We start from the raw sequence: 25,455 nt of genomic DNA, 5'->3' as shown, positions 1-25,455 counted from the left end.
TTGTGCTCAACTGAAAATAGGGTTGTAGATGATATCTTTGCTTCTTGCAATAAAGATGAAGAAAAGAGAGTTTCTATTATAATGGCTACTTGTAATAATAATAAAAATATTTAGCACCTGTATAATTGCATGCATAACCAGATTTTTCTGTGACCTTATTAATGCTGTTTTGACCCTTCATGCATAGTCAAAAATGTGTATTTGTTGCCCTTAGTCAAAGTTATGCTCCAGGTCACCGAAGCCTTAAAGTATTCAAAGAACTTTTTAACACAGCTTAAAAATTTTGGCATAGCTATAAGCAACTGCATATGCTGTCTTCTAATGGAAAATACTGGCACATTTATTAATAGATGGTGCTAATATTATTCAATCATAATATTATTTTACAGTGCTAAACCAAATTTCTTAATCTCCATAGTAATGTTTCTTTCATTTCTCAGATTTTCAAATGAGGGCTTCTGATATAAGCATACAGATCAGTGGAACTCTGCATTTTTTATGTGGGCTTTTCAATAGGGTGCACTCAATAGGCATGACATTATTAGAAGAGCCTAATCACACTAGCACATAATTATAATTATTAGTTTCTTTGAATAGCTTTTAAGGGGTTCTTGCAGCCTCCTGTTCAGAAACAAGGTGTAAGCATGCCAAATGGTATTATGCTTCTTGGTGTTAATTACAGTTTGCCGTGTCTAGCTGGTTGTTCAGTTGGAAAAACATAATTATTTATTGAAATATCAAACTAAGTCCTAAAAACTTCACTGCCCCTCACTTGTAGGAGGAAAAGCTTCTGTTTTTCTTTCTTGTTCTCCTTATCTTGAACCTTTTCCTGTAATGGTATTTACCTTTTTATAAATTCAGCAGCTCAGAAAATCTTTTCCACCCAATCTGCTTCTGTACTGCCTCTTGTATTAAGCTCTTTTTTGAAAGGCTGATGTTGCATGCGTCAGGCTATTTCTTGAAAACCTATTTAAACCTGATTCAGATGTATTATTTTCAGCTAGTCTTTTTGTAGTTCTCGGGGACTGTTTTTTAGTATCTGTTATTTACAGTGTTTCCCACTGCTTTGTGTTTGAAGATGCATTAGTCAAAATGAAAACATGCTGCTCTCTGTGGCCTCGAGACCATTTTAGTATCTACTAGATGGGCATTTTATTGATTAGACCATAGGAACAATATCACCATATTCTGTCTCAACTCTTTGTCTCTGTATTAACTTCTAATTTAAATATGTATTTCTTTGTACCACCCATCTTTGCACAGTCCTGTATTTGTGTGTAATCTCTAACATTGTGTTTCATGGATGATGCGTGTGCTTAAATGCATGCACAGTGCACACTGGCTGCACACACATGCACACTGGCTGCAAACTGCCTGCTTAGAAATACAAAATATAGCCAGACAGGAGGGGAGCAGAACTACAAAGGCTTTTGTCAGTGCTCCTCTGGGATGACATGTCATTGATCTTGGTAAGCTGCACCAGCTTTCATAGCTCCTGAAAACATGCTCTTTGTTTCACATCACCCACCTTTCCCCCAAATCTCTGGCATGTAATTATATGTAGCCTTTTTTCTTGGAAGCTATGAACATACAAGGTTGGGTTAGTCAAAGTAGTGTGCCGGAGGCAGGCTGTGCAGTATTGCTTTTCTCTTTAAAACCTGGAGATCTTTAGCCCTGTAATTTCAAAACAGGTGTTTATAAGGGTAGTTGTTAGATACTCCTCAGGCAGCAGCTAGGTAATGTTGCAGTGATGTGCAGTTACATTATATTGATGTGTAGATGTGATAGGGAGTAATATGGATGGTTATAAAGGACACAGTTTTTTGTCACAAATTTAGAACATTTTGCATTATGAAGGCAACCATATTTCCAGAAAAAGAGAGAGACAGTTTTCTTGTGGCTCTACTTACAATTTTCCGAAAGAGAATATTAAAGTTCCCTGAATTGCATTTTTGGGAGGGAACTGTTATATTTAGTAGAAAACAGAATCATTTTTTTCATTTTTCCTTCCTTTGAACACTGGCTCTGGTAACTGTGTCTATTCTTAGGATATATTAGCAGTAGTCCTGAATGAGACAGATTAGTATCAAAGGTAGCCATATACTCCTTTTTTTGCCCCCCTCCTCTTTTGTCATGGAATTTCAACATGCTGCCATGTCTGAGCTCATCGGCAGCGCATCAGCAGGGTTTATGTGGGAGGGCAGCCCAGCCGGTGGCATGGGGACGTCTTTGGTCCTTAATTCTCTCTGCATTGTGGGTTGGAGCTTAACCTCTGCTGGGTCCAGCTGACTTGCCAGGATGCTCCTAGGCTAAGTTGTTCCCCTGGGCACACAGGATTTTATTCAGGCACTTGCACACACATATAAATAAGAAAAAATATCCTACATGTGTCCATGCAGCAGTAATCTCAAATGTCCTGGAAAACTGGAATTATTTTCCTAGTCCTACCTTAGCTAACTGGGGCCCGAGTCAGCTGGGATTGCAACAGTGCTGGCTCATCCCATTCTGCCCAACAGCCCCTCCGTCTCCCTCATGCACTGGTCTGCTTTCCAGACCGCCCCCAATCCTTCTTTCTCCCCTCCCATTGCTTGGCAGTGGCCTTTCTCACCATGCAGAGCCTCCAGGGAGGCAAGCAGGCAGGAGACACCGATGTTGCCCGTTGGTGACCCTGACCCCCATTAACTGATGGAACCACTGCTCGGAGAAAGATGGTCCTGGGGACTGCACTGAGTTGCGTTGCCGGGTCAGTGGCTGGCCTAAAAACCTGGAAAATTTGCAGTGGAGGATGATGAGGTACAAATGGCACGGGACGGCAAAGAGCCCTGCTCTGAGCTGGCAGCCTCAGCTGTAGCCCTGGCCCTGCGAGCCCCTGTCGCTGGGCAGGATGATGCTGCCGGCATGGAGTGGGTGGAGGGCTGCCTTGCTCGCCCTGGGCAGGCAAAGCCTGGGCAGGATCAGCTTCGTGGCTACACGCACAGTATGAAAAGAGCCAGAGCACAGCAGAAGAGGAGCACAGCTGCTTTCTATCTTTATTGCTTTTTACAGCATGTTTTCTTCTTTCCTAAACAAAAGCAGTCAGTCCAGGACCAGTGACTGTATCACTCTGGAAGTGCAGACTTTCGTACTGCTTGTGATGTACGCAAAGAAGCAGCTTTCCCCCAAGTCTCTGTACACCAGCCTTGTCTTCCCCACTGTCTCTCTGGTCCAGTTTTTAATTGCAAAAGGGTCAAAATTAAACAGACTTGGAAGTATTTGACAGTACAGGTATACTTATAGCTATAACAATATTTATATACCAATAAGAAATACTTTGCTTTTCCCAGTATATATTTCAGAGTGCTTTTTGTAAGTATTGATGAATGTTAGATTTCTGGAAATACAAAACAAAATTACTATTAAAAAAAAATTGGGGATTGTAGTTGACTGTAAACTGAAAGAAGTTTGTTGTAAATAGCAATCAAAAGGCAAATGTTGATACCTTCCAAAATAACAAGGCTGTTCTAGATGATAAACGATTCCTTTGCATCTTTTACCCTGCTTGGCATTATTGAGGCCATAGTTGGAAAACCACATCCAGTTTGGGCTTACAATCCTTTAGGACAATGTGCATGAATTGGAGATAGTCCAGTGGAGAATGTTACAAAATAGGAGAGTTTCAACAGTGTGGCCTGTGAAGAAGTGTTGAAGTATTGGGTTTGTTTAGTCTGGAAGGGAGAAGATTTGGTAGAAACAAAAGTCTTCAAATACATGAAGGTTTGTAAGGACAGAAGATAATGTTAAATCATTCTCTATGACTGCAAAGGGCAGGATTAAAAATAATCATCTTAATTTCCTGTGCTGAAGATCTAAGTTAAGAAAAAGATTAGATGCAAGGAATAGACTCTATAAAGAGCTTATGGAATTCCTGATTTTCCTGAAAACATTTTATTTATTTTATTCAGGGCTTTTCAGTCTGGAGGGGCATTACAACAGCCTTTGCAAATATAGAAACAATAATGTGAAAAAAAAATATTAGGAGATTTTATAGGGAATAAAGAACATAAGATTAATATGAGACAGAAAAGTTTTCATAAAGCTTTTACCAAGTTTCCAATCTAGGCTGCACAGAACTTGAGGCAACAATCACTCTCCTTGTACAGGAGCCAGATATACCCACAATGTTTCTGACAGATATTTAAAGAAGGGCTATCTGTGTAGTCCTTGTTTAAAAACCTCAAAGGACAGAAATCCCACAGTCTTGCTGGGCATCCTTTTCAACAGTTTGATTATGTTTCTTGCTGTTTCGCTTCAGATTCCCTCACCTGAATTTTAAAACACAGTGCTACATGAGCTATTCACAGTAGATAGAGGACAGTTTAATTTCCTCCCATTTACAGTTATCTTCTCTGTATTTGAAGACTATTACCATGTCTCTGCTCAGCTCTGATTCCCTCATCAAGTTTGTTCCCTAGTCGATGCTTTTCAGCCCGGTGGTTGTTCCTGTTCCCCTCTGAGCACCTGCCATTTCACCGATAAGAGGCAGTGCCCACACTGAACCCAGCAGTGCTGCCCAGAAGACGTTGGTCATTTTTGAGGTCTTACAACCAGACTTGACACAGCCTAATGCTGTCTGCCTTCCAAGCAAAAAACAGCGTGAGATCTACTCAGCCGTGGAAAGTCTGCTGTTGGATCTTAAGGCTGCCATTACAGCTATTACATTTATATTACACTGGCTAGTATGACTGAGCAGCTTATCTTGTTCCACTGATACATGCTTTGGGAAGGTTTACTTCAGGAACAGGTACCTCTGAGTCCTTTATAATCAAATGTGAGCAGAGTGGCTAATGTGATTACTGAGCCCAGTTGTAGATGCCTAGCAGATTTCCTTTTATTTTTTCAGCTGCTGGAAAGGTTTAACATTAGGAAGTTTAGGAACAGAAAGAGGAAACAATTCTGATTGTTTGAAACAATCTGAAGAGCTGCAATTCTGATTTCAGTCTGACCATGCTTCTGTCATCAGTACAACTAACAAAGCACTTAATTTGCAATGAAATTGTGTGTGACATCGATGTTAGTTACAAAGTAAAAGCCAAAATAAAATCAAATAGGGGTTATATGCATGTAGGAAATACGACTGCATGTAGCTGTTAGAAATATGAGACAAGGTTATAAAAATGCATCCTGGATACAGCTGGTACAATCAAGAACAAGCTCATCATTCAGGCAGGCATTGCCTGATTCCTTGCAGCACTGCTCAGAGCTCTGCACATTCTTCTACACGATATATGATTGCTTGGTGTTTACTTTCTAATGAAACAACACTCATCTACAAGCCTGGTCATTCAACCATTAAATATAATTCTTTGTCCTATTCACCCTGTCCTAAGTCAAACAATTCTCTGCATGTTGTGTCACAAGTACAGCTCACTTCCTCCCTTTGTGTCTCCAAGTTGCCCTTACGATAGATTTTCTAGTTAGTCAGAAATCAAAATTAGGGAACAGGTGCATCAGAAGAACAGATGCTATGGCTGGTTCTGTGCCAACTCTACCACTTAAACATCAAAAATTATTAAAAAATTAAAATAAAACTCAATAGGGCAAGTTTTCCTCAGTCAATAGTGCAGCCCCATCAGAGAAAAGTGGATTTGAGTCCATGAATGAAGCACTGAGAGTTCACCTTCCTGGAAGGTTTCATTTAACTGGAGGTCACCATTACCCTCTTTTCTAGCAATCACTTGCTAAATCTGGTAAAAGTAACATTGACATCAGCAGAGCTGGACAGGGGCACCCAATGGAGAAGAATTTGACCCACTATTTTTTTGCTTCTGTTGTAGTATGCAGAATCCCCTGAATTTGTAATCAAGCAGGGAGAAACACTCAAGCAATCCTTTCTGCTGTAATCCCTATGTGTTACTATAGACCTGGGAGGAAATTGTTAGCCTAGTCTGGTTTTATAGAACCAATTTGCTTTAGGTAGCTCACAAACAGCAAGGGAAGGAATCCCATCCTGCAGTTATGCTATGTAATTACTTTGGTACTTCTGAAAAGAGGATTTGCTTGATTCATGTGTTCTGTGTGATCTCATATGAATGAGTGAGAGCCATATAAAACACTGTACATTGCTCAAATTGTCAGAGGCTTTGCACAGTTTTGTTTCCTCATCTGCAAACTTAACTTTTATTCTTGTTGAACAGGGCTTGCAATCATCCTTGATTAAATTCTTTAAAAGAGGGATAAGAGTCAGCGAGATGCAATAGCTGATCTGTAGCTGCTTTTGTGAAACTTAGGTAGAGTTTAATATTTGCTTGGGAGTCTTGCACTGATAATTTTCCCACCATTCAATACCCTTTTCTTGAGTAAACTGTGGTTATATGGATGGTGGTTTGGATTGAGACACTACTAAAAAGTGTCAGACAGTCTCTGAGCAGGACTAAATTAAGCCTACAGAAATAAAGATTCCAATTTCCCTTTATTCACAAAAACATTTCCTCTGATGTCCGTGGTAGCGTAGCCCAGGTGGACATCACAGGTGGAGTTGTGGCACTTACCAGAATGATTTCCAAAGCTTCCTAAAGCGGACAGTAAGCTTTAATGACAAAAGGATGCAGGTCAGCAGGTTTGGGTCTGATTTTCAGAGAGGGTGAGCAGCCCCAGCCAGTGCCAGTGGGCAATTTCAATTAAGACTGCTTAGGCTTGGATTCAGGCTGTCTGCATCTGATTAGAAGGCTATTTGACAGTAGTTTCTGTAGAAGTTTGTTGCGTTTATCATCATTTGGAGTGTAGAGATGAAAGGACTGAGATTAAGGAGCCAGGAACTGATTCAGAGCATCTCTAGGACTACCTATTTTTATGTCTTTTTCTGTTTTGCAAGTTCTGGGAACTGTTCACAAGTGAGGCGCAGGTTCACATACCATTTTACTTGAAAAAGTGACCTTTTTACTGAAGAAATTTGGATTCAGAGTTCACAGACAACTGTGAAGTGTGAACAACTTGCATTTCTCAGAGGTGTGAGTTCACAGACAGAAGTTAATTAAAAGTAAGGGGGGAAAACCTGTTTCAAAAACAATCACCTATGTTCTATAGATATAAATCTGATGGGCCAAATAAATTCATGGGTTTGGCCAGGTCTGGTCCACCAGCTGGGGGCTGTGTATGAAATCATTTTGAAGTAGAACAAAGTATAGGGTTTCACCATCTGTGAGCGGTGCAGGGGAATGAAAGTCTATTTATCAAGTGGGGTGGGTTGCAGAAAGGGAGCACTTCAGCTTTCCTTTCTGGAGCTCATTAGTCTGTGTTCCAGCTATAGCAGACACAGTCATCATATAATCTGTTTCATAAACTGGTTTTCTGCCAGTTTGTTGTTCTGCACTTAGATGCTTGTTAAATATCCTTCCTATCAAGCTTAGTATTTTCTGTGCCAGTTCTTTCTGGACTCCATATAGAAATTGTGTTATTTCTGGCCTGAGTGCTTTGAAGTCCTTCAGTTCTGTTTCTGCTTTTACACCTGACAGCATCTATCTTCGTAGCCTTGTCTTGTTGACCGCAGGGACAAAGGCAGAACATAAAACACTGCTGAAAACAGATGTGAATAATTAGTTTTGTGGTGGGGCTAAACCAGGTTTGTTTTTAACTACATCCACTCTCAGCCTGTCACTCTCCTTTTCTGTTTTCCACGGTCACTGTCTCTGTGAAGCACCTTGGCTTTGCAAGTTGGCCTGACCTCTTACAAAGCTCATTTTGTCTCTACATCTAAAGTTCTTTTGATTTCTGCTTTAACTTCATGCAAGTCCCATTTCAACTTTGTTACAGAGGTTAAAAAAGGGCAAGAAAAAAAATAGTTTCTCTGTCATTTTTGCTCTTATGATCTTTGCTGGAGTTGCCAGAAAAGTTTTTAAGGTGGAATCCATGCTTCCCAGTCACATCGCCATTAAGAAGGTTATAGAGCTCATCAGTCCCTCTACTGTCTTATTTTTAGAGCTAAATGAAAAGTTAAAAGGATGTAAAGTCTATTCAACTTTTCTTTGCATATTTACAATATGTTAATAATTGCAGCTAATGTTCTCAAAGTTAGAATTATTATTTCTAATGGTTCTTGATTTGAAGCGTTATGGTATAGCAGTCAGCTTGTCATGACTTTGACAAACACTTTATCATTCTATTTAAGGAATCAGTTTTAATCTTCAAAGAAAAGGGCTTAGTTAATTTAGAAGTCAAGCAGAGACATGGCAGTCAAACGAGCTTTTAGCACAATAGATATTCATAAAATATCCTCCATAAAATAGTAAGCCTTAGGGACAGATGCAGTCATATAACATTCCCTCTTTTTTTCCTCCTGCTTATGTCTACTCCCACTGAGGATGGTCACTGGAAGTAAGTGCTTGTAAATTCAGGGCCACCTGACCTGCCATAAAAAATAAGGTTTTTTAAGAATCTCATGTAGAAAAGAAGAGCGAGCAGGACTGTTCTTTGGTACATACTGATGCCTTCAAGGGAGCCAATTCAGCAAAGTTTGGGTTAATATTCCTGAAGTCGGAGAGAGAACTGTCTTAGTCTCAGAGCAATTATTAAATGCTATTACATTTACATTTGCAATCTGATGGCAGAATAATGCAGCCTCCTGGGGGAGGGGAGAAACTCCAGTATCAGGGATATTTAAAATGAGACTGAATAAAAATTGCATGAAGTCCTATATGCAGGAGTCCATTAGTACTGCCCTACCATAAGACCTATCTCATGCCTTGTGTCCCCTTCTAGAGAAAAGGAATTTTGGCCTTAACAAGGGCTACTTCATCGTCATGATTATGGAGCTATTCTTGGACTCCTGTGAATTCCTATCTGTCTGATTCTTGTAGCCATTACCACTTTTGCCATTTTCATCCCTGCTGACAATTCCCAGCCATTTCTTCCTAGCACTCTTGAAAGCCATCAGCACTGCTTCAGTCTGCTGGGCACAAATCCATAAGCAATCAAGAGGGGATTTATATACTTAAGTCCAGGAATTGTCTGTTTCTCTTCCTGCCCCTTAACTCCCCCTCTCCTAAGTGAGAGGCACCTCATTTTTATCAGCTACTTTTTCTGGGCATTCAGGCTTCTGTATATATGTGTGCAGAAATGTCAATTTTGACATATCTTTGTGCAGCTCAAAACCTGGTCTTTACCTGAACAGGCTGGATACAGCCCCAGCCCAGTTACCCAGCCTCCAGCGGCGAGCACAGACAGGTGAGATCAGGGCTGCAGCACAGTGGCTTTATAGACATGCTTGTCACTTAATTTCACTTTCCTGCTTGAGCTTGGAAATTTGTCTACGAGATCATGAGTGTGTTAGTCCTTCAGGAATGAAGGCAAGTCCATGTAGACCATATTTCTGCAGGACTGATTGTGCTCGGTGTTTATCCTGTGCGTAACACAGACCATTGCTAATTCATTTGAGCAGCATTATGCTGAGCCAAAGTGCTTTAATTGGAGCAAAGCATCTGAGTCCTCAAGAAACTAAACTATTTGCCAGCTGTGGAGAAGAAAGAAGACCAACCCTCATGCAAGGGAAAGGAAGTAATTTAAGTGCAGATTTTTCAATGGACTGAGCATGACTACAAAGTAGGAGGAGGTGAAAACACATTTAGCCAAAACCCAGGGGGAAATTTGCCTCCCAACCGAAAATAAGGCAAGTGGTGTGACCCTGTGTGTGTGATCATCTCCTCCATTTAAAAGGCTTTTTGGTATGTGACTGAGGCATGGGCACATTTAGTGGATAGTGAAGAAAATCTCTGGTCACAGCCAGATCCTGGAGGTATATTTGCTTTGTATCCTGGCAAAGTCTTTCAGTGCAAATAGGAAAGATCTCCTGTAATAAACGACCAGTCTTTAAGAAGATGTGTTTGAGGGTTTTTTCCCTAAAATAATCCTGCAAACCTTTCTCAATAACAATTCCATTTTTGGCAATTCTTTCATATAAAATGGGAACGTTTGAAGTGAATCATTTGATTTGCTTAACTGAAAGAGGTTCCTACTACATTTAATTTTAAGCTGATTCTCTCTAATTAAAGTTCAAGTCAATCTTAAATATTTAGCCTTATTAAATGAAGATCCAGGAAAGAAAATGTAATAATCTTTTCCTTTTTTGCTTTACCTGAAGTGTGCCTTTTTTGGGTTTTTAATTTTGAAGCGCCAATTTAATTTGAGCTACCAGCTTGAATAATTTCCAGGATTTCAAGCACAATTTAGTATTTTAAATTGAAAAGCTAGATTAGTTAATTCTATATTATTTTAGAGACTTTTCCTTATAACAGTTTTGCTGGGGGAGAGAAGCAGGGTAGAATCAAATTCTATGTTGATCAAGTGATTGCCCATATAAATGACCAGTTAAACATGCAGCCAACATATTTTTCCACGCTTGAAATACCGGGGAATTTTTTGAGGATATGCTTGCTGAGATTTTTTTGGTAACTTGACCTGGTTGGCTTGTATCCTCAAACTTGTGCACCTAGAAGGCAGGAGTATGAGATCTGTGTTTAGTGCCAGGATTTCAGTAGGATGAACAGTTACTCAGCTGTCCATGAAAATCAGACCATTTTAGGGGACTCTCCCACTGCAGTCAGCCACCCAGTTCCCATGTGACTAAGCTTGAAAATGTGAACTTGATGTCTAATAAGCAAGAACTGTCTGTTTTCTCCTCAGTTCCCTCCCCTCATTTCTTGGCTGGTTGCTATTCATGTTCAGCTGATTTTCTTTTTTTTTTTTCAGCCTAACTAACTATGACACCAGACAAATTAGTGAGCATTTTGTTTCCATGATTAGTCAGTGAGCTTTCGGTTTTGGCACTGTGTTGTAGCATTGCTTAGAGGATAAATAAATAAATCAATCAGATATTCCTGACAACTGTAAAATGATTAAGCAAAGGAAAAAAAAAAAAGCCATACAACAAGAAGTTGAATGATAGCTCACTTCATCACTCTTTAATGTGGAATCAAAAAGTACATGTTTTTTTTGGCTCAGATAACTGGGCATACTAACTTGGAATCAACATTATTATTTCCTTCTTCCCACTGCACATGGATCTGCTGGTGGTTGTTACATGGAAGTGAGAGACTTCTGGTATCTGAATTTCTGATGGGTTAAGTTGTAGTTTCGATTTTGAAGTGTGGTTTTAGTCTGAAACAGAGTATGTAAAAATGGCAATGGCGCTCTCAGTGAATCAAGCTCTGGCTGTTGACCTGAGTGACAAAACCCACTTTTTCCTCCTTGCAAAGCTGATGCTGTTCACGGGGACTGTGTTGGCTTTACTTCTGCCTCTCACCGTATCGCCACACTGATAACTAGTTGCAAGGGCAAAATCTGTTCTCCTTTAGTATCTGGCCAATGTTCTTGTTTCTCATGGTGTTGGACAAGGCAGCTGTAGGAAGACTTCTGCCTGAAGGTTTTTACTTTTTTACAGTCAAGGACGGATCTGTTTGCTGCCCCCAGCCTGGTAGCGGCTGCAGGTCCAGCAGCTGGAATATCCTCACGAGCTCTGAGCAGTTTTGGCCTGAGGTCTCTGGGAAGAAGACAAAAGGAATTCTTCCTATCTCCCAGCTACATTTGTTTTATGTTTTGGAACACAGGGTACAAACTCTGTGCCTGACTATTTGACCCTACTTGTGAAATACACAACTTTTCTTGACTTCAGTTAAATTTAATCCAAGATGTCAGAGAGCAGATTTTGGCTCAGCCCATGCAAAATGGCCATTTTGATGCATGCTGGTCTATTAGGTATGCTAATGCTAAACATATAAAATTATGCCTCCGTACATATTTTTCTCTGAGGCCTTCTAGCCACTTAAACTATGGATGACCTGTAAATACATGCGCTTTCTCAGTTCAGGTGGCCCTGAAGAAATTGTGAACATTTTGGCTATTACAAATATCCTCAATAATTCCTGAAATCTTATTCAAGAGAACATGTCTTGTGTGTGCATGCAGTGAGGGGAGAAGGAAGGGGACCCCTTGAGGTTCCTCCTGAAGAGATGAAAACTGAAATGCATCAGTTCACTTAGCCGAGCCCTGACATAAAGAGGTGCGACTTTGTTGAATACAATAGTTGACCTATGTTTATCATTCTGAGTTTTGTTTCAAGTAAAATACATCCTCAGTTATAATTTCCATTGTATCATTTGTAATGGTGACTGCAAAGAAGACGACACCTGAAATAAAGCATGCCAGCAGTCAGCTGAAGCATTTCCGTTATCATCACTTCCATAAATTTATATGTGAAATTTTTCTAAAACTGCTCTGTCTGCTTGATGACACAGCAGCACAAAATATTGCTGTGGGTGGGTAAGGCTATTCATCCACACCTAACAAACGAGCACCCTGAAAACTCCTCTGCGAAATGCCGTTCTCAGGATACTTTGTGTTCTCAAGGTCAGCCTGTTTCCTAACCCTTGTGTCCTTTTCCTTTCTTTCAGGGTTTTGAGGACCCCAAGGACAAGTAAGCAAATTTAATTCTGTCATACATTGCTATGTTTGCACGTTTGGGATTTTTTTTTTTTTTTTCCTCATATTAAAAAAAGACAAAAACTAATGCCCAGCAGCCAAGAATAATGCCTGGACTCCCAGAGGTTTCTCTTGGAGGGACAGCCAGTTGAGGGTATGGGCTTGACTGATGTGCATTTAGAACTGCTGCTGCCCTCAAAACACTTATTCTTTTGCGTGGTTCTAACTTGCTTTTGTAATTAAAGTGTTTTTGCTGCTTTTCCCCTTTCCTCCACTATTCTATGTTATTTGCTGCTTTGAAAATATCCCAAGAACAAAAAATTCCTGTAAAGTATGTCTAAGTATTGAATATCTCTGATAAGAAAAAATTACGTATGTATTGAAATATATATAGTTTCTCAGTTTATTTGTATATCTTTTATATTACTGATTATTGCATATTACTTCTAGATATAAAAATGAACTGAGAAATAACAGCTTATTTGAAGAAGTAAATTCAAACTTTCATCCTCTAAAATACAGCCACATTAAAGCAGCATTTTCTTTTTTTTTCATGTGAAACTTTAAAAAAAAAGTTAAAATAACAATTTAACAAGAGTGGTATTTTGAAAAATTGCTTTTGGAGGAAAAAAACCCAACCATGTTCACTTTTTTAACTTAAGTTCTACAGCTGGACATAACAAAAGCATTTCCTCTATTGAAGGTGGTTGGGATAATTTCACATTCTGTCCTACTGAATGGCATTAACTGTAAGCTTGCTCAGAGCAAGATACGTAACAGTATAGAAGACTGATGCCTAAAATACGTTGCTGTTGCTCCTGATCATGTTTCTTAGGCTGCCTGTCAGGACTAAGCAGACCTCTGTGAGCTGGGACAGCTAAATATTTCTATGGGCCCTAAGCATCTGGCTGTGGGAAAATTCACATTATGGTGGTTGAGCATTGAGAGTAACTCCCTAAAAGTAAGGGGAAGTGATAATTTTGAGCATGGCAATATTAAGAATCATTCTCTCCTTCCCTTACCCTTCAGTGCAAACTTGATTTTCATAACGGTTAGCTCTGTGCACCAGCAGAACATTTTTGGATTACACTGAAGCCAGCATCTCTGGGTTAGTTGCTAGCTTTCACATTTGCAAGCAGAGTGCAAAATTTGCTCCAAACTCTGTTCGTGCTGTTCCTGTCCCTTGCAACAATTTTCTCTTGGATGCATTTGGAGAAATCTCAGCACTGCTTTTAAGAGGTGTTTCTGCAAGTTTCATGGTGGCCTGAAACCCTTGGTTTCCCCCCTGCAACACACACACTATCAATATATCAATAAATATTTCCACATACCAGTTTCATTAGTCTATGGCAGTACCTCAGCTCTGACTTACAGGCACAGCCTCCAGGGCACTCCTTAGCACGGGGAACTTTTGTATTTCAATTTAAAATTACATTTATGCAAATGTACCCGAACTTGCTTTACAGTGATTTAGTTTGGGTACAACTGGCTGCAAGTCACCCGAGCAGCTAGTCATATGCAAGGGGACTAGGCTTCCCTGCAGTCTACATGAAGGTCGCTGCCTCACTGCGAATATCCCAACAAGGCAATTTAAAACCTGCAGGGGTATTTCACACAATCTGCAACCACAGAAGTTATTGTAGTATTAGAGATACCCTCAGCCATACAATGACCTATCACAAAACTGAAGGCAGCAGAGGCCAAAGCCCAAGCAGGCAGTTTGTTCTTCTCTTCGCATCTTCCTGAGTGATGCTTTCAGACTGGAACTTGAAATTTAACTGAGGTTCACCAAGATGCTGAGCCTACTCTTTGCTTCGATTCTAGGGGAAAATGTACTGCATCTCTCGTACGTGGTATGAAATGACTAAATATGAATGACCCAAATGTGTAAATAACTCTCAGGATCTTGGAAGACATTCTGTAAATATGAAGCCTAATGATTTCCTTGCTCATTTTTATGAGTCCGGAAGATGTTGCGAGGACTGAATGAACATAAGCAGCATCATCTTGAGTGCTCAAGCAGATGTGCTTCCTCTAAGGAATGTCCTGTCTTTCTAGGGACAAAACCACTTTTGATTTCAAAGTGGAATATAGAGCCAAAAACAACCCCTTATTTTCCCTAACCCCACTGGAATATTAAGGTTGGCTAGAATAGAGAGAAGACCTTGAGACAAACTAGGTTTGCAATTGCCACATAGTCGCTAAATAGATGATGATGGTGTGTCGTCATGACCCAGCTGAGCTGTAGACACATTCAACTCACTGGCTGGGGCGAAGGCAGTTCAAATGGAAATGAGTGGATGGACTTGATTTATTTTTCTCTTGACAAGAGGTACATGATAGAATTGGGATACAGAGGGCTTCTTGAAATCTGATCCAGTTTTGCAGAAAGCTTTTGGAGAGCCTTTCTTTTGGAAAGAGACCTTTAACTTTTAAAACAGAGTCACATGCTGGTTTGTAAGCTGCTTTGAGCGGTCTCTGCTCTACAGCACAATCTTACCTATAGGGGCCTGCTGGCTGCAACACAGTATTTTTGAGTTATGCACTGTTATGCAGTACAAATAAAACCGAGAAAATAAAGCAGTGTGCCTTTTCATCATGCCTGTCAGACCTCAGAATTTTTTCTGCAGAGTGCCTAAGTTGAAGGTCACACAACATGAGCCGTAAGTTGCTGTGCCATCATGGGGTTTGTACATAGAAATAGTTATCTGCTTGAATATGTCCCCGTGCAAGTGGGGGGCATATTCCAGCGGATAACTATTGGTATATCCCGTGGATAACCTTGGCAATCATGCAAGCAGAGCAGAAAAACAGCACTTCAGGATTAGCTTTTAATTTCTGCCTACAGCTAGTTTTAAGGCAGACCATTAAAGAGACAGCATCAAGTCATTAAAATCCTGTTAGAGTTTAAAAATAACTAGAGATTTTGGGGAGGTGCTTCAGGTTTTCCTGATTCTCAGTGCAAAATGCCTCAGGGTGATTTAAGTTTTCTGTGTTGCTTTTTTTTCAACAGTTTTTGAAAATCAGCCTCGTTTTTCTGAAGCTGAGCATCAGAAACACACTGATACTAAAGATTATAAGCAATTTAGAAATCTTGTTCCACATATTTAGAAAGCAGAATCTAACTTGTATTTTTTTCTTTTGCTACTTTTTTGTTTTGCAACCTTTCCTTGAATTAAGCACATATCTTGTAAACAGAAAACTTTGTCTGGTTTATACTTTATACTTGTAAATAACAGCATGAAGGGGAGGCAGTGGGGCATCAGGCCACATATTTTTTCCCACGTGTTTGTTCGGTGAACAATTTTTTCTCAAAAATGGAGAATTGTTCAAGTTCAGAAATTTTCATAGAAATTTTTACAGATATTATTATTCGGAAGCAAGAAATATGACTGGTTACATAAATAATTTTGCCAGTTCAGGCACTAACAGCTTAGGGAAGAATAAGTCAGAGCACTAGTGGAAGGAGACTACTGACCGGTTTTAGAGAATGAAGAATAGTAAAGAGACTGCAAGGCAAGAAAAGCGATGGATGTACTATAGAAAAGGGCATGTAAATCAAATTCTTTCACTGGTGGACTCAGGACTGGCAGTGAACTCTAGAGCTGGTATCATTTTCCTCTCAGCTCATAATCCATTTTCCAACTTGAAGCAGTTATAAGCAAAATGCCATTAGCCTCTAGCTTGTTATACAGTGAAATGATAACATGGTGAGAAGGGGGAAATTATCGTGTCCTCTTATGCTCCCTTTTCTTGACATCCTCAGGAATACACAAGAAAGTATGAACCCAGAAGATGAAGTGGATGAGTTTCTGGGCCGTGCCATCGATGCCAGAAGTATTGATCGATTACGCTCTGAGCACGTGCGCAAGTTCCTCTTAACATTCAGGGAGCCTGACTTGGAGAAAAAGGTAATGTCTAAAAATCATTGCAATGTGTCAGTCAAGCTTTTTGTGAGTTTTAATATTCCTGCATAAGATCAAGTTTTATATCTATAGGTAAAGCTAGATTTTAGGTGTTGGAGGTGGGGTTGTGATCTAAAAAAATCCATGCTTCGTCATGGAAACCTTAATATCCATGTCTCTAGAAAGCCACAGTCATCTGGAAAACCAAGCCATTTCTGTCAGACACACATGAATATAAAATGATGAGCTGTAAAGGAAATCCAGAATAAAACTGATTTGTTTCTCTGACCTTGAGGCATCCAAACTGAGATTGCAGTCACCCCTTGTCTCCCTCAGATCACTGGAGAAACTGACTTCAGCTTGCCTGAGCTCTGAATCACCTCTGGAGGGGCTTTACTCTGCCCTTTGGCCCCGCAAGGAGCCCCAGGTGCTACTAAGGTTCATTGGGATGCAATTCATACTGTGGTCATTTTTGGGAACCCATTTTAAGCAACAAGTAGAGTTCTCTGTCTCACAGTAACAAACCTAGGGCTCCCAAATAGCTGATTGCTTCCTGATTTTGTTTCAGATATCATTGGTGTGAGGCAAAGATCTTTTCAATTTCTCTGTCTGTGTAATAGAGACAACATCGGCTCTAGATGGCTGCAAAGTTAAATTCAGTTAAGTCCGGAGGTACCGTGATTAAGTGTACTATATAAACTGCTGTTCTTAATTGCCCAAGGAAAGTCAAAGTCATCTGTTTTTTCTTTTTTTTTTTATCTAAGCGCAGATCCTTGGGATTCTTGAGTGGTCTTCAAGTTAAAGTCATTGTTCAATGGAAAAAGCTTCAGTAATTAAGTTTGTACTAACAGTGATTAAGTTTGCACTAACTATTTTAGCATTTCATTTAGAAACGCTCTTTCAATGACAGGAATTAAAACCTATTACAGAAGCATACCTTTGCAGGATTTACAGCTATTCAAATAATCAGTGTGGATCTGGATAAAAGCTCAAGCATGTAATTTCCCCTCACTCCTTCCCTTCAATTTTATAGCTAAAAACTGCTAGGGAAATTAGTGGTTCACCTGTTCTGAGCACCTTTTTTTTTGTGGTTCAAACTTTGAGACCGTCTGTACTAAGAACCATGCTTCAAGCTAAATAAAGCATCTTTGGGAATCGGATGCAGCTCCCATGTGACCAATACACAAGTAGTTGGAAGGAGTGACTTTGTGAGAACCACAGCATCCTCACACTATCATCAGAACGAGCCAAGCTGTCTGCACAAGATACAAGGCTTTGTCGTTAGCAACATTCATCCCTATTGAAGGAAACTTCCCATAGAAGAAGTTTAGGTCTGACAATGGTGACCTAGAATCCTGGTCCCGGTTAATCCATTCCTCTTCCTCTCGTGCAAGGGGCAGATGGTGAATCCTCTCTCCACCCAGCTGTGTGGGTTTGTTCCCTGGCCTTTGGGTCTGTTCAAGCCCTTACAGCTTGCCCAGGGAAAAGAGGAGTTTGTAATGTTAGTCATTTCCTACCAGCGCTGCTTTCGAAGGACCTAAACGGAGGCCAAATAAGAAGTTTTTGTGGAGAGAAGTTTCTTGTGGAGTTCCCACTAACATAACCCTGTTTGCGTTTTTGCAGTACTCCAAGCAGGTGGATGACAGGTTTGGAGCCTACGTGGCTTGTGCCTCCCTAGTCTTCCTCTTCATCTGCTTTGTTCAAATCATAATCGTGCCACAGTGAGTATCTTTTCATCCCTTTGCTCCCATCTGCTCCCCTCCTCTATTCTGGCCTACTTTTCTTTGTTTTTTTCTTGAGGATTCAGAGCACCAAGGGGAAGAGAAAAATCCTTAAATAATTCATGCTCAAGTGATGCATGGTGCTTATTGTTTTCACTCATTTCTAGTGCAGATTAAAACCTCCTCACTGGCATGTGAGGATTTCTGTTTTCCCAGTGTGATTTCTCTTACTGTTTATCTCCATCGTAGGAAATTCAGTTCAGCACGTTTGTAAGCCTATGGAAAACAAATATCACTAGGTAGGAAGGATTGCCTACTAAGGCATAGTACACATTCATGACATGAGGCTAGGCTGTCCTCTTATCTGAATGCAGTTGGACAGGGAGGTGAAAAACCCATCATAGCCACGTTGCTCAGAGCATTGAGGTCTCAGGGTCTGCTTCACAGATGAGGCATAACCTCTCATGCATTTATTCTTCTGGACTCAGAGCAGCAGTGCAAGAAAAAAGGTAGAGAGGGAGTTGAGCTACACATGCATAAGCTTTGAGTAGCTTGCTCCAGGTTTAAGGGTTGTAGTCATTTCTTTCCCCAGGCAAGAGTGGCATAAGCTCCTCAGGGCTGTGGGGCACAGTGCTCTTGAACCACTGCAGTGAAATGCCTTGTCTGAAAGGCACAGTGGAACCCACTAGATCTTTTCCAGCAGTGAGCTCTGCAGACATGGTATTTCTTCTCAAAGAGTTCATAAAAAATCCCTTAAAATTAAAGCATGTTGGTATTTCCTGTGCTCTGGTTTAGTAGCAAGAATGTATCATTCACTGAGCAATGCTGTGTTGGAAATAAATTTGGAGTTAGTAATTTTTAATCTGACGAACAAGATCACAGAAGCTCTGAAAATGCTCCAAATCCATCTTTATTACAAGAAGACAAAAACATTGTTTAAAGAGAGCTCCAATACTACTTTATGCCATTACAACTGCTTTCTACTTCTGTTCACACCACAGATCTTTTCAGAGTACAGATTGGTTTGTAGCATTCAGATCAGATATGCGGAAGGTCACAGAAACGATGCAGTCTGGTATTTGAGGTCATTAACTCTCCCAGGCAAGAGGACATTCACTTCTGCTCACAGAAAGATTGAATCAGCAAAATAACATCAGTACAAATGCACTGTGTAAACAGACAGATCCACTTTGGGAAACTTGAAGTGAAGCTGAAAGAGGCTCAAAATTGAAATTAGATCAATCCTAGTGATTAATGTATTGTTAATTATGTCCAAAAATGTTCTTTGAGAGTATTTGATTTAGCAAGGGCTTACACTTTGGATGTCTGGATATTACTACTGTGACTTCACACCTGCAGAGGCCCTCTACCAGCCTTTGTGTTGCCCATCAAAACCCCTAAGCAGCCACTAAGCTGTTGCCATAAAACCCAGTTTAACACAGAAATGACAACTTGACAATTTCTGATCTGTGGCAACCATATGGCTGACTCTTTTGTATTATGCAAGAGCCAATCCTTTATGGCAGTGTGGTGTAAATGTCATGTTGCTCAGTCTCCTTCCACATCACCCATAAGGTTGGTTTTTTTTGGTAAGTTCTGAAGTGTCCTTAGGCAGCCTGGCTTGTCTGAAAGATGATTTGGTTCAAGAGTAAATAAAATTCCATGTTTTAACTTCAGGTCAGATATACTTTCCTTCACCTTTTGGTTTGTTTTTGCTTATATTTCAATTGCATACTTTTGGTCTTTTATTGAAGGTAACAGTTAAGCATCAACTGAAACCACAGGTGTATATGTGTCACCATCAGAGTTTCATGAAAGACACAACAAGGAAGTTGAATCTGAAACTAGAGACAAAATGGCAGTGATAATTTATGACTATAAAGAGAAATATCTTTAATGAAAAGCTCAAACAGTGAATTAGCAAGTACAATTATCTTAGTAGTCATGAGAGAACAGAGAGACCAGCTGGCTTTGGTGTGGTTGGCCTGAATGTCATGTTGCAAGAATACTTCCTTTAAATTGTGAATAAGGCTAAGTCCTGGGAGGGGGCCTGTCCTGTCACACTGAGACCAGACACTGGGAAATTGTTGTTGAATATCTTTGTGATCAAAACAGATGAAAATGCATAGTACAAAGTTGGCCCTGGGGTCCTGTTTGTACTTCAAAGTTGGGAGGAACAGGAACCTGCCAAGCTAAGGCAAAACAGCCTGACTGTCCTCATGCCATGGGTGCTCCCATCCCATGCACGAGACAGAGCACGGAGGATGGTGCAGCACAGACATTCCCTGTGCATGGCAAGGATGGGTAGCTATTCCCATTGAGACTATTCCCACCCGGTTGCGCTGCAGCACTCAGCACGCTTTCCTTCCCAGGGGTCTCCTGCCTACAGCCAGCCAGGGGCTGACCTGCCGTAACAAATTGTTCTATCAGCTCCTCTAGCACATGAAATATTTCTCAGTCCCTCTGCTGTCATCTCGGCAGGAAGGTGATCGCTATAAAAGATGCAATATTCTTTGCTCTACAGCCTGCTTAATTCAAAATAGGATGGAGTATCTGTTGCTATTCAAGGCACCTCGTATCTTCTACTGCTGTCCTAATTGGAAAGCCCGTGCAGTGTGTCATAGCTTGTACAAATGTCATGTTCTGGAGAGCAGGGCTGTAGCTCTTCTATATGGTGTGCATTTAAAAAAAAATCTCCTTGATTTCAGCTCTACATTTATGCTGGGTTTTTATCTGACCTGTTTCCTGATCCTGACCACAGTGGTGTTTGTTTCGGTCATTTACTCCTGTGTAAAGGTGAGTACTGTGGTTTCTTTGTAGAGTCCTTTGCCTAAGATAGCTGGATCAGCAATCTGTTTCTTCAGCTAACAGAGCATGTTTTGTTAGCCATCCTTTCCACACTATGTGATAAGGGTTACAGAAAAAGCCTTTGATAATTCAGAATGAACTGCAAACAGATGTTAGGGTTGGCATCTCTTTAGCTCAGCAAGAAGTAATCACTCTGTGGATCTGCATGTCTGTTAAGTCCCCTGCAGGCGCTCTCATATTGATATAAGAAGAACACATTTTCCAGTGTGGAATGAAACACTGACCATTCGTTTCCTCCCTGTAAACTTCCTGCGGAGTCGCCTGTGTACTGGCCCCTGCTGCATATGCATGTTTGGGTAGGCAGATAATCAGAAGCAGAATATAATCAAGGGAAAATATCCTGGGGGGAAGTAAAAGCCATAAACATATAGAAGTTATCAGCCTTTCTCAGATGACTGTACAGAGCTTCCATCATTTGTTGGGCTCTTGCTTGTAACTGGTTTTGATCAGCAAAGAAATACCTTGTGTAAAATCTGAAAACATTAATTCTTCTTGGGAGTCTATGGTAAATTGTCAGTCAGGACTTTGGGAAGGGTGATGCACTCATCTTTTTCGCTCAAAGGTACTCCTATTAAAATATTGATGCTAGTTGATTGTATTTGCAGTCTGGGGGATCTTTCCAGTCTAGCAGTGTCTGAACATGGACTGTGTTCAGATTCAAGCTCCTTAGCCCAAGCTCAGCTTTGTTCCTCAGAGCCTGGAATAAAATAACTCAGTGGCATTATGTTTCCTGCAGAAGAAACAGTGGGGTAATGGATTATGTCGGGCAGATGATTTGCCTCACTTTAATTATCTTCTCTGTGCCCTTTTCAACAGTTGAATGTGGGTGCTCTTGACAGACTTGCACCTTTCATGTCTTTTTGATTTTTGAAAGTTAGATTTGGAGAATTAAGCTTTGCCTTCTCGTTTAGTAAGAGCTACAAACTGTTCCCAGTGAAAGAAGCTTCAGGTTATATTTGAACTTAACAACTCACTCACGAGGCTTCCCTTGGGCTTATGACAATTGTAAAGGGAGCCTAGTTCGTAAGCACAGCATCCTGTTGGTCCTGCTTGTTTACCAGCAATGAGAATTACAAGGAAGAAATAACAGTGCTACTAGGAAGGCTTGGGTCCCTTGAGCTGGGAAATGGTACCCAAAGATGCCTGGTTATACTTGGTGTGTCCATTGCATGTGTGGATGCTACTGAGTGTCATTAGTTTGTAAACTGGTATCAGCAGCTAATGTGATTAGCAGTTAATTAACCAATGTGGAAAGCTTTTGGCCACAGCAACAAAGGACTTGGAAACTCGGTGTAGAGCTATGCTAGAGCCTACTCACGCTGCAGTGCCACCGGCAGCAACATCCCAGTGCACTGCCAGCCGTGCAGAGGCACACGGACACACCAGCTCTACTGCTGCTGTGCAAATATTGGGGTGAGAGCTGTGGCAGACCCAGACCTCTGAAGCATTTGGGCTGGCTGACTTGCAATCAGACATATTTCAAAGCGCACAGCTGTTTGTCACCCGCTGGCTTTTACGGGCTTAGGTTGCTTCCACATACTGACAGCAGCATTCAATTCTTCTGTCGTCATTTAAAGGTTTTGGTTTAGGCTGTTTGGTTTAATATTATTACTGATCTTAATTAACAATTAATTTAAAAACACACAGGATTTTTCAGTCCCTGTGACCCAAGGCAGATGTTCAATCTTGCTTTCTTTGCCTTGAACTTCCAAATTCCTGCAGAAGATGTCTGTTCGGTAGTGCCTGCAACAGTTTTTAGGCTGTCTTTGCCTCAGTGCACAGGCCATGAAAACACAAGGCATCAGAGGGAATTCAAACTAACATCAGAATTTAAAGGGATTTTATGAAGCTCCTGTTATTGCCAAAACTGAGTTTTCAACATGTTGGCCCAGGCCCACAAGGTGCTTATGTATAACATTCAGTGTGGCCAGTGCCTTCTATGCACAGATTGCAAATATTGAAAATATCAGGTCTTCTAGCTCCAGTACCTTTCTGATTACCCCCTTTTTAGTGCTCCAAATTAGCCTCTGCTGACATCTGGTTATGAGCTGGCTTGTTTAGGGGATGGGTACTTCTAGCTTGTCAGCTACCTGTCTGATGGCAGCAGCTCCCAGTAGCTGCAGCCTGCTTCTGTCATTAAAGATTTTGGTGTTTCAAGTCAGAGTTTTTTAACCAAAGGGTTTACCCAGCCCTTGGTTAAGGGGTGTTACTTTATTTCTTTACTCCACATTGCTCCAGGAAGCGTTTTTACACATATGCACAAGGAAGACACTTTCACAGATTCTGTAGATTAAATTTTAAGTCACAGGGATGTCAACATTGTTTGTTTTGTTTCACACTTGGATATAGGATAGGAGAGCATGTGTTTTACATATCAGTGGTTCATTCCACACAAAGTTGGAAAGCAGGTGTCTACCCCAGGATATCAGCATAAGTATAACTTTTGCCTGTTTGCTGTGCTGTTACATGATAAGTGACTTTTTTTCTTCCTCTTTCCATCTTTCATGTGAGATTTTCCTTCCCTGTTTTGGCCTCTCCATCTCTGGCTTTGACAGTGGACAGCAGGCTCTTTCTGGACAGCTCGATCATGTTTTATTTTCTTTTGCTGTCATTATTATCTTCCACTATAAAATTCTTCATGGACTGGAAGTTGTTCCTGGAACTGCCAACACAGCCAGCTTGGCTTTCCAAGTTTCTTCAGCTGTAATAAACAAGAGAGTTCCAGTTCTTCACTTTGATGCTCCATAAAGACTTGGCCACCGCGAAATGGTGTTTCTTCCCAATAGAGTCTAAGGTCATGGGAACCAGGCTCCCTTCACAAATACTCCACTGACAGACATCTGTTTTGCTACTAAGTTATCAAATTTGTGTTTCTTCTTAAAATCCTTAACTTCTGGTATCTACACTGCTGAGTGGAAGTCAACTTCTTGCATGTTCCTGGGAGCACTATGAGAGAAATTTCAAGTTATCCTTGATGAGAAAATAAGTTTTTCTGTAGCTTTACATAGGTGCAGCTTGCCTACCTTTTCTTTGCCTCCCAAAGCTGACCTAGATGCTCCTAAAGGGTTTGATATTTTCTCAAACAGGAGAAAAAATACCCTGAAAACTGTACTTTTTTAAGAGACTAATAAATCTCTGTGGAATAGGTTACATAAATGGACTTGCAACGTCAAGTTGCCTGGAGATGTTGTCTTTTACTCCAGAAGCATCTTAATGTACTTCAAAATTACTCAAAGGCCTTTATTACAAATTGAAAAATCAGAACTTAAAGACCTCATAGTTATTTTCATCTCACAACACAACAGCAATTATCTAAGCCGTTTTCCATGCCCACAATATATGTTATGAAGACAAAAAGGAGAAATACTACTCTTCTGTCTGTGATCAGCTGTTATTGCACGGTACAGTTTTTATTTAGTGTATTTCTGTCATACAAATGACTGGAGCTTGTGGATTATTTTCAGTGTAACACTAATACTTGTTGGATCACTTTTTCAATTTGGACTTTCACCTGTACAACAGTGCCCTACCTTCTCCTTCTATATTCATTGCTACCTGCATGCTTTCAGAGCCTCTATCTTCTGGAATATAATGTATTCCAGTAGCATTTATGCATTTCAATTCAGAATGAACTGGAGTTGACTGGACAATCCAATTTCCTTTTCCTACTGCGGTTATTTTTCTTCACGTGGGCATTTTAAGAAGGCTAATGAGTGACCTCAAGCTTGTGTGGCAATACAAATGTGAATCTCAGCTGTCCAAATGGATCATGTCCTTTCTTTCAGCCCCTGTTCTCAGCAGTGGACTTAGAGTTGCCGTTTCATCAGACCTTCCTTTGTCCTGTTCTTCACTCAGGCAAGATTTGAGTCTTATTAAGAGGAGTAAATGGTATTGGACAGTACAAACCAATGGGCTAACTAGCAACAGCGCAGAGATTTTCATTGCACTGTAATGTCCTGATGTTCTGCTTCTTTTCTGAGGACAGAAGGCATTTCCTTTCCCTTTCCCTTTCTGGGAGGGGAAGTAATTTTCTTTTCTTTTGTCTTCTTTTTTGTTATACCCCTGCCTGGTGGATGTTTTTATGGAGGGAACATTGCTAGAGAGGAGCTGAATTGTCAGAGCTGAGACAGGTCCCCCATTTCTATCATAGAAGTCCTCCAAGCTGCAAGTATTCCTGGTGTCTCCATCTTCCTCTGTGGAATGGGGAGAGCGTCACTTATGTTATAGAGCCTCCATGAATGTTGTTTGCAAGGCAGAGGTTCCTCAGATGTGCAGCATGGCTGTGCCATTGCGCACTCTATTGCAATTCTGACCTCCTGTGGTTTTTGGCATTTGTTTCCTCTTTGGGACTTTTTCCAGCTGTACTTGTTTACTGACCTAAAATTTTCCCTAGTTTGCACAGTAATGAGAACCAAGATTAATACAAAGAAAACATGTTTTCATTAGAATTTGTGTCTTCCACTGATAGCTTTGCTTGATATCTCAGGCTTGGTTCAAAGTCAGGCTTTTTTGGG

The 25,455-nt window shown here is 40.6% G+C and overlaps 1 protein-coding gene across 1 annotated transcript in view; it reads left to right on the top strand.

Annotated features, from left to right (window-relative positions):
- ADCY5 (adenylate cyclase 5) overlaps positions 1–25,455 on the top strand; it is a 59,337-nt gene that overhangs the window by 16,078 nt on the left and 17,804 nt on the right. The window contains exons 5-8 of the mRNA XM_010292782.1: positions 12,420–12,442; positions 16,214–16,358; positions 17,976–18,073; positions 20,782–20,869. Of these exons, the coding sequence (XP_010291084.1) occupies positions 12,420–12,442; positions 16,214–16,358; positions 17,976–18,073; positions 20,782–20,869 (354 nt within the window). The remainder of the gene's footprint in view (positions 1–12,419; positions 12,443–16,213; positions 16,359–17,975; positions 18,074–20,781; positions 20,870–25,455) is intronic.

The sequence above is a fragment of the Phaethon lepturus genome, unplaced genomic scaffold (genome assembly GCF_000687285.1).
Source record: "Phaethon lepturus isolate BGI_N335 unplaced genomic scaffold, ASM68728v1 scaffold34998, whole genome shotgun sequence".
NCBI lineage: Eukaryota > Metazoa > Chordata > Aves > Phaethontiformes > Phaethontidae > Phaethon > Phaethon lepturus.
This window is presented reverse-complemented; position numbering and strand designations above follow the sequence as displayed.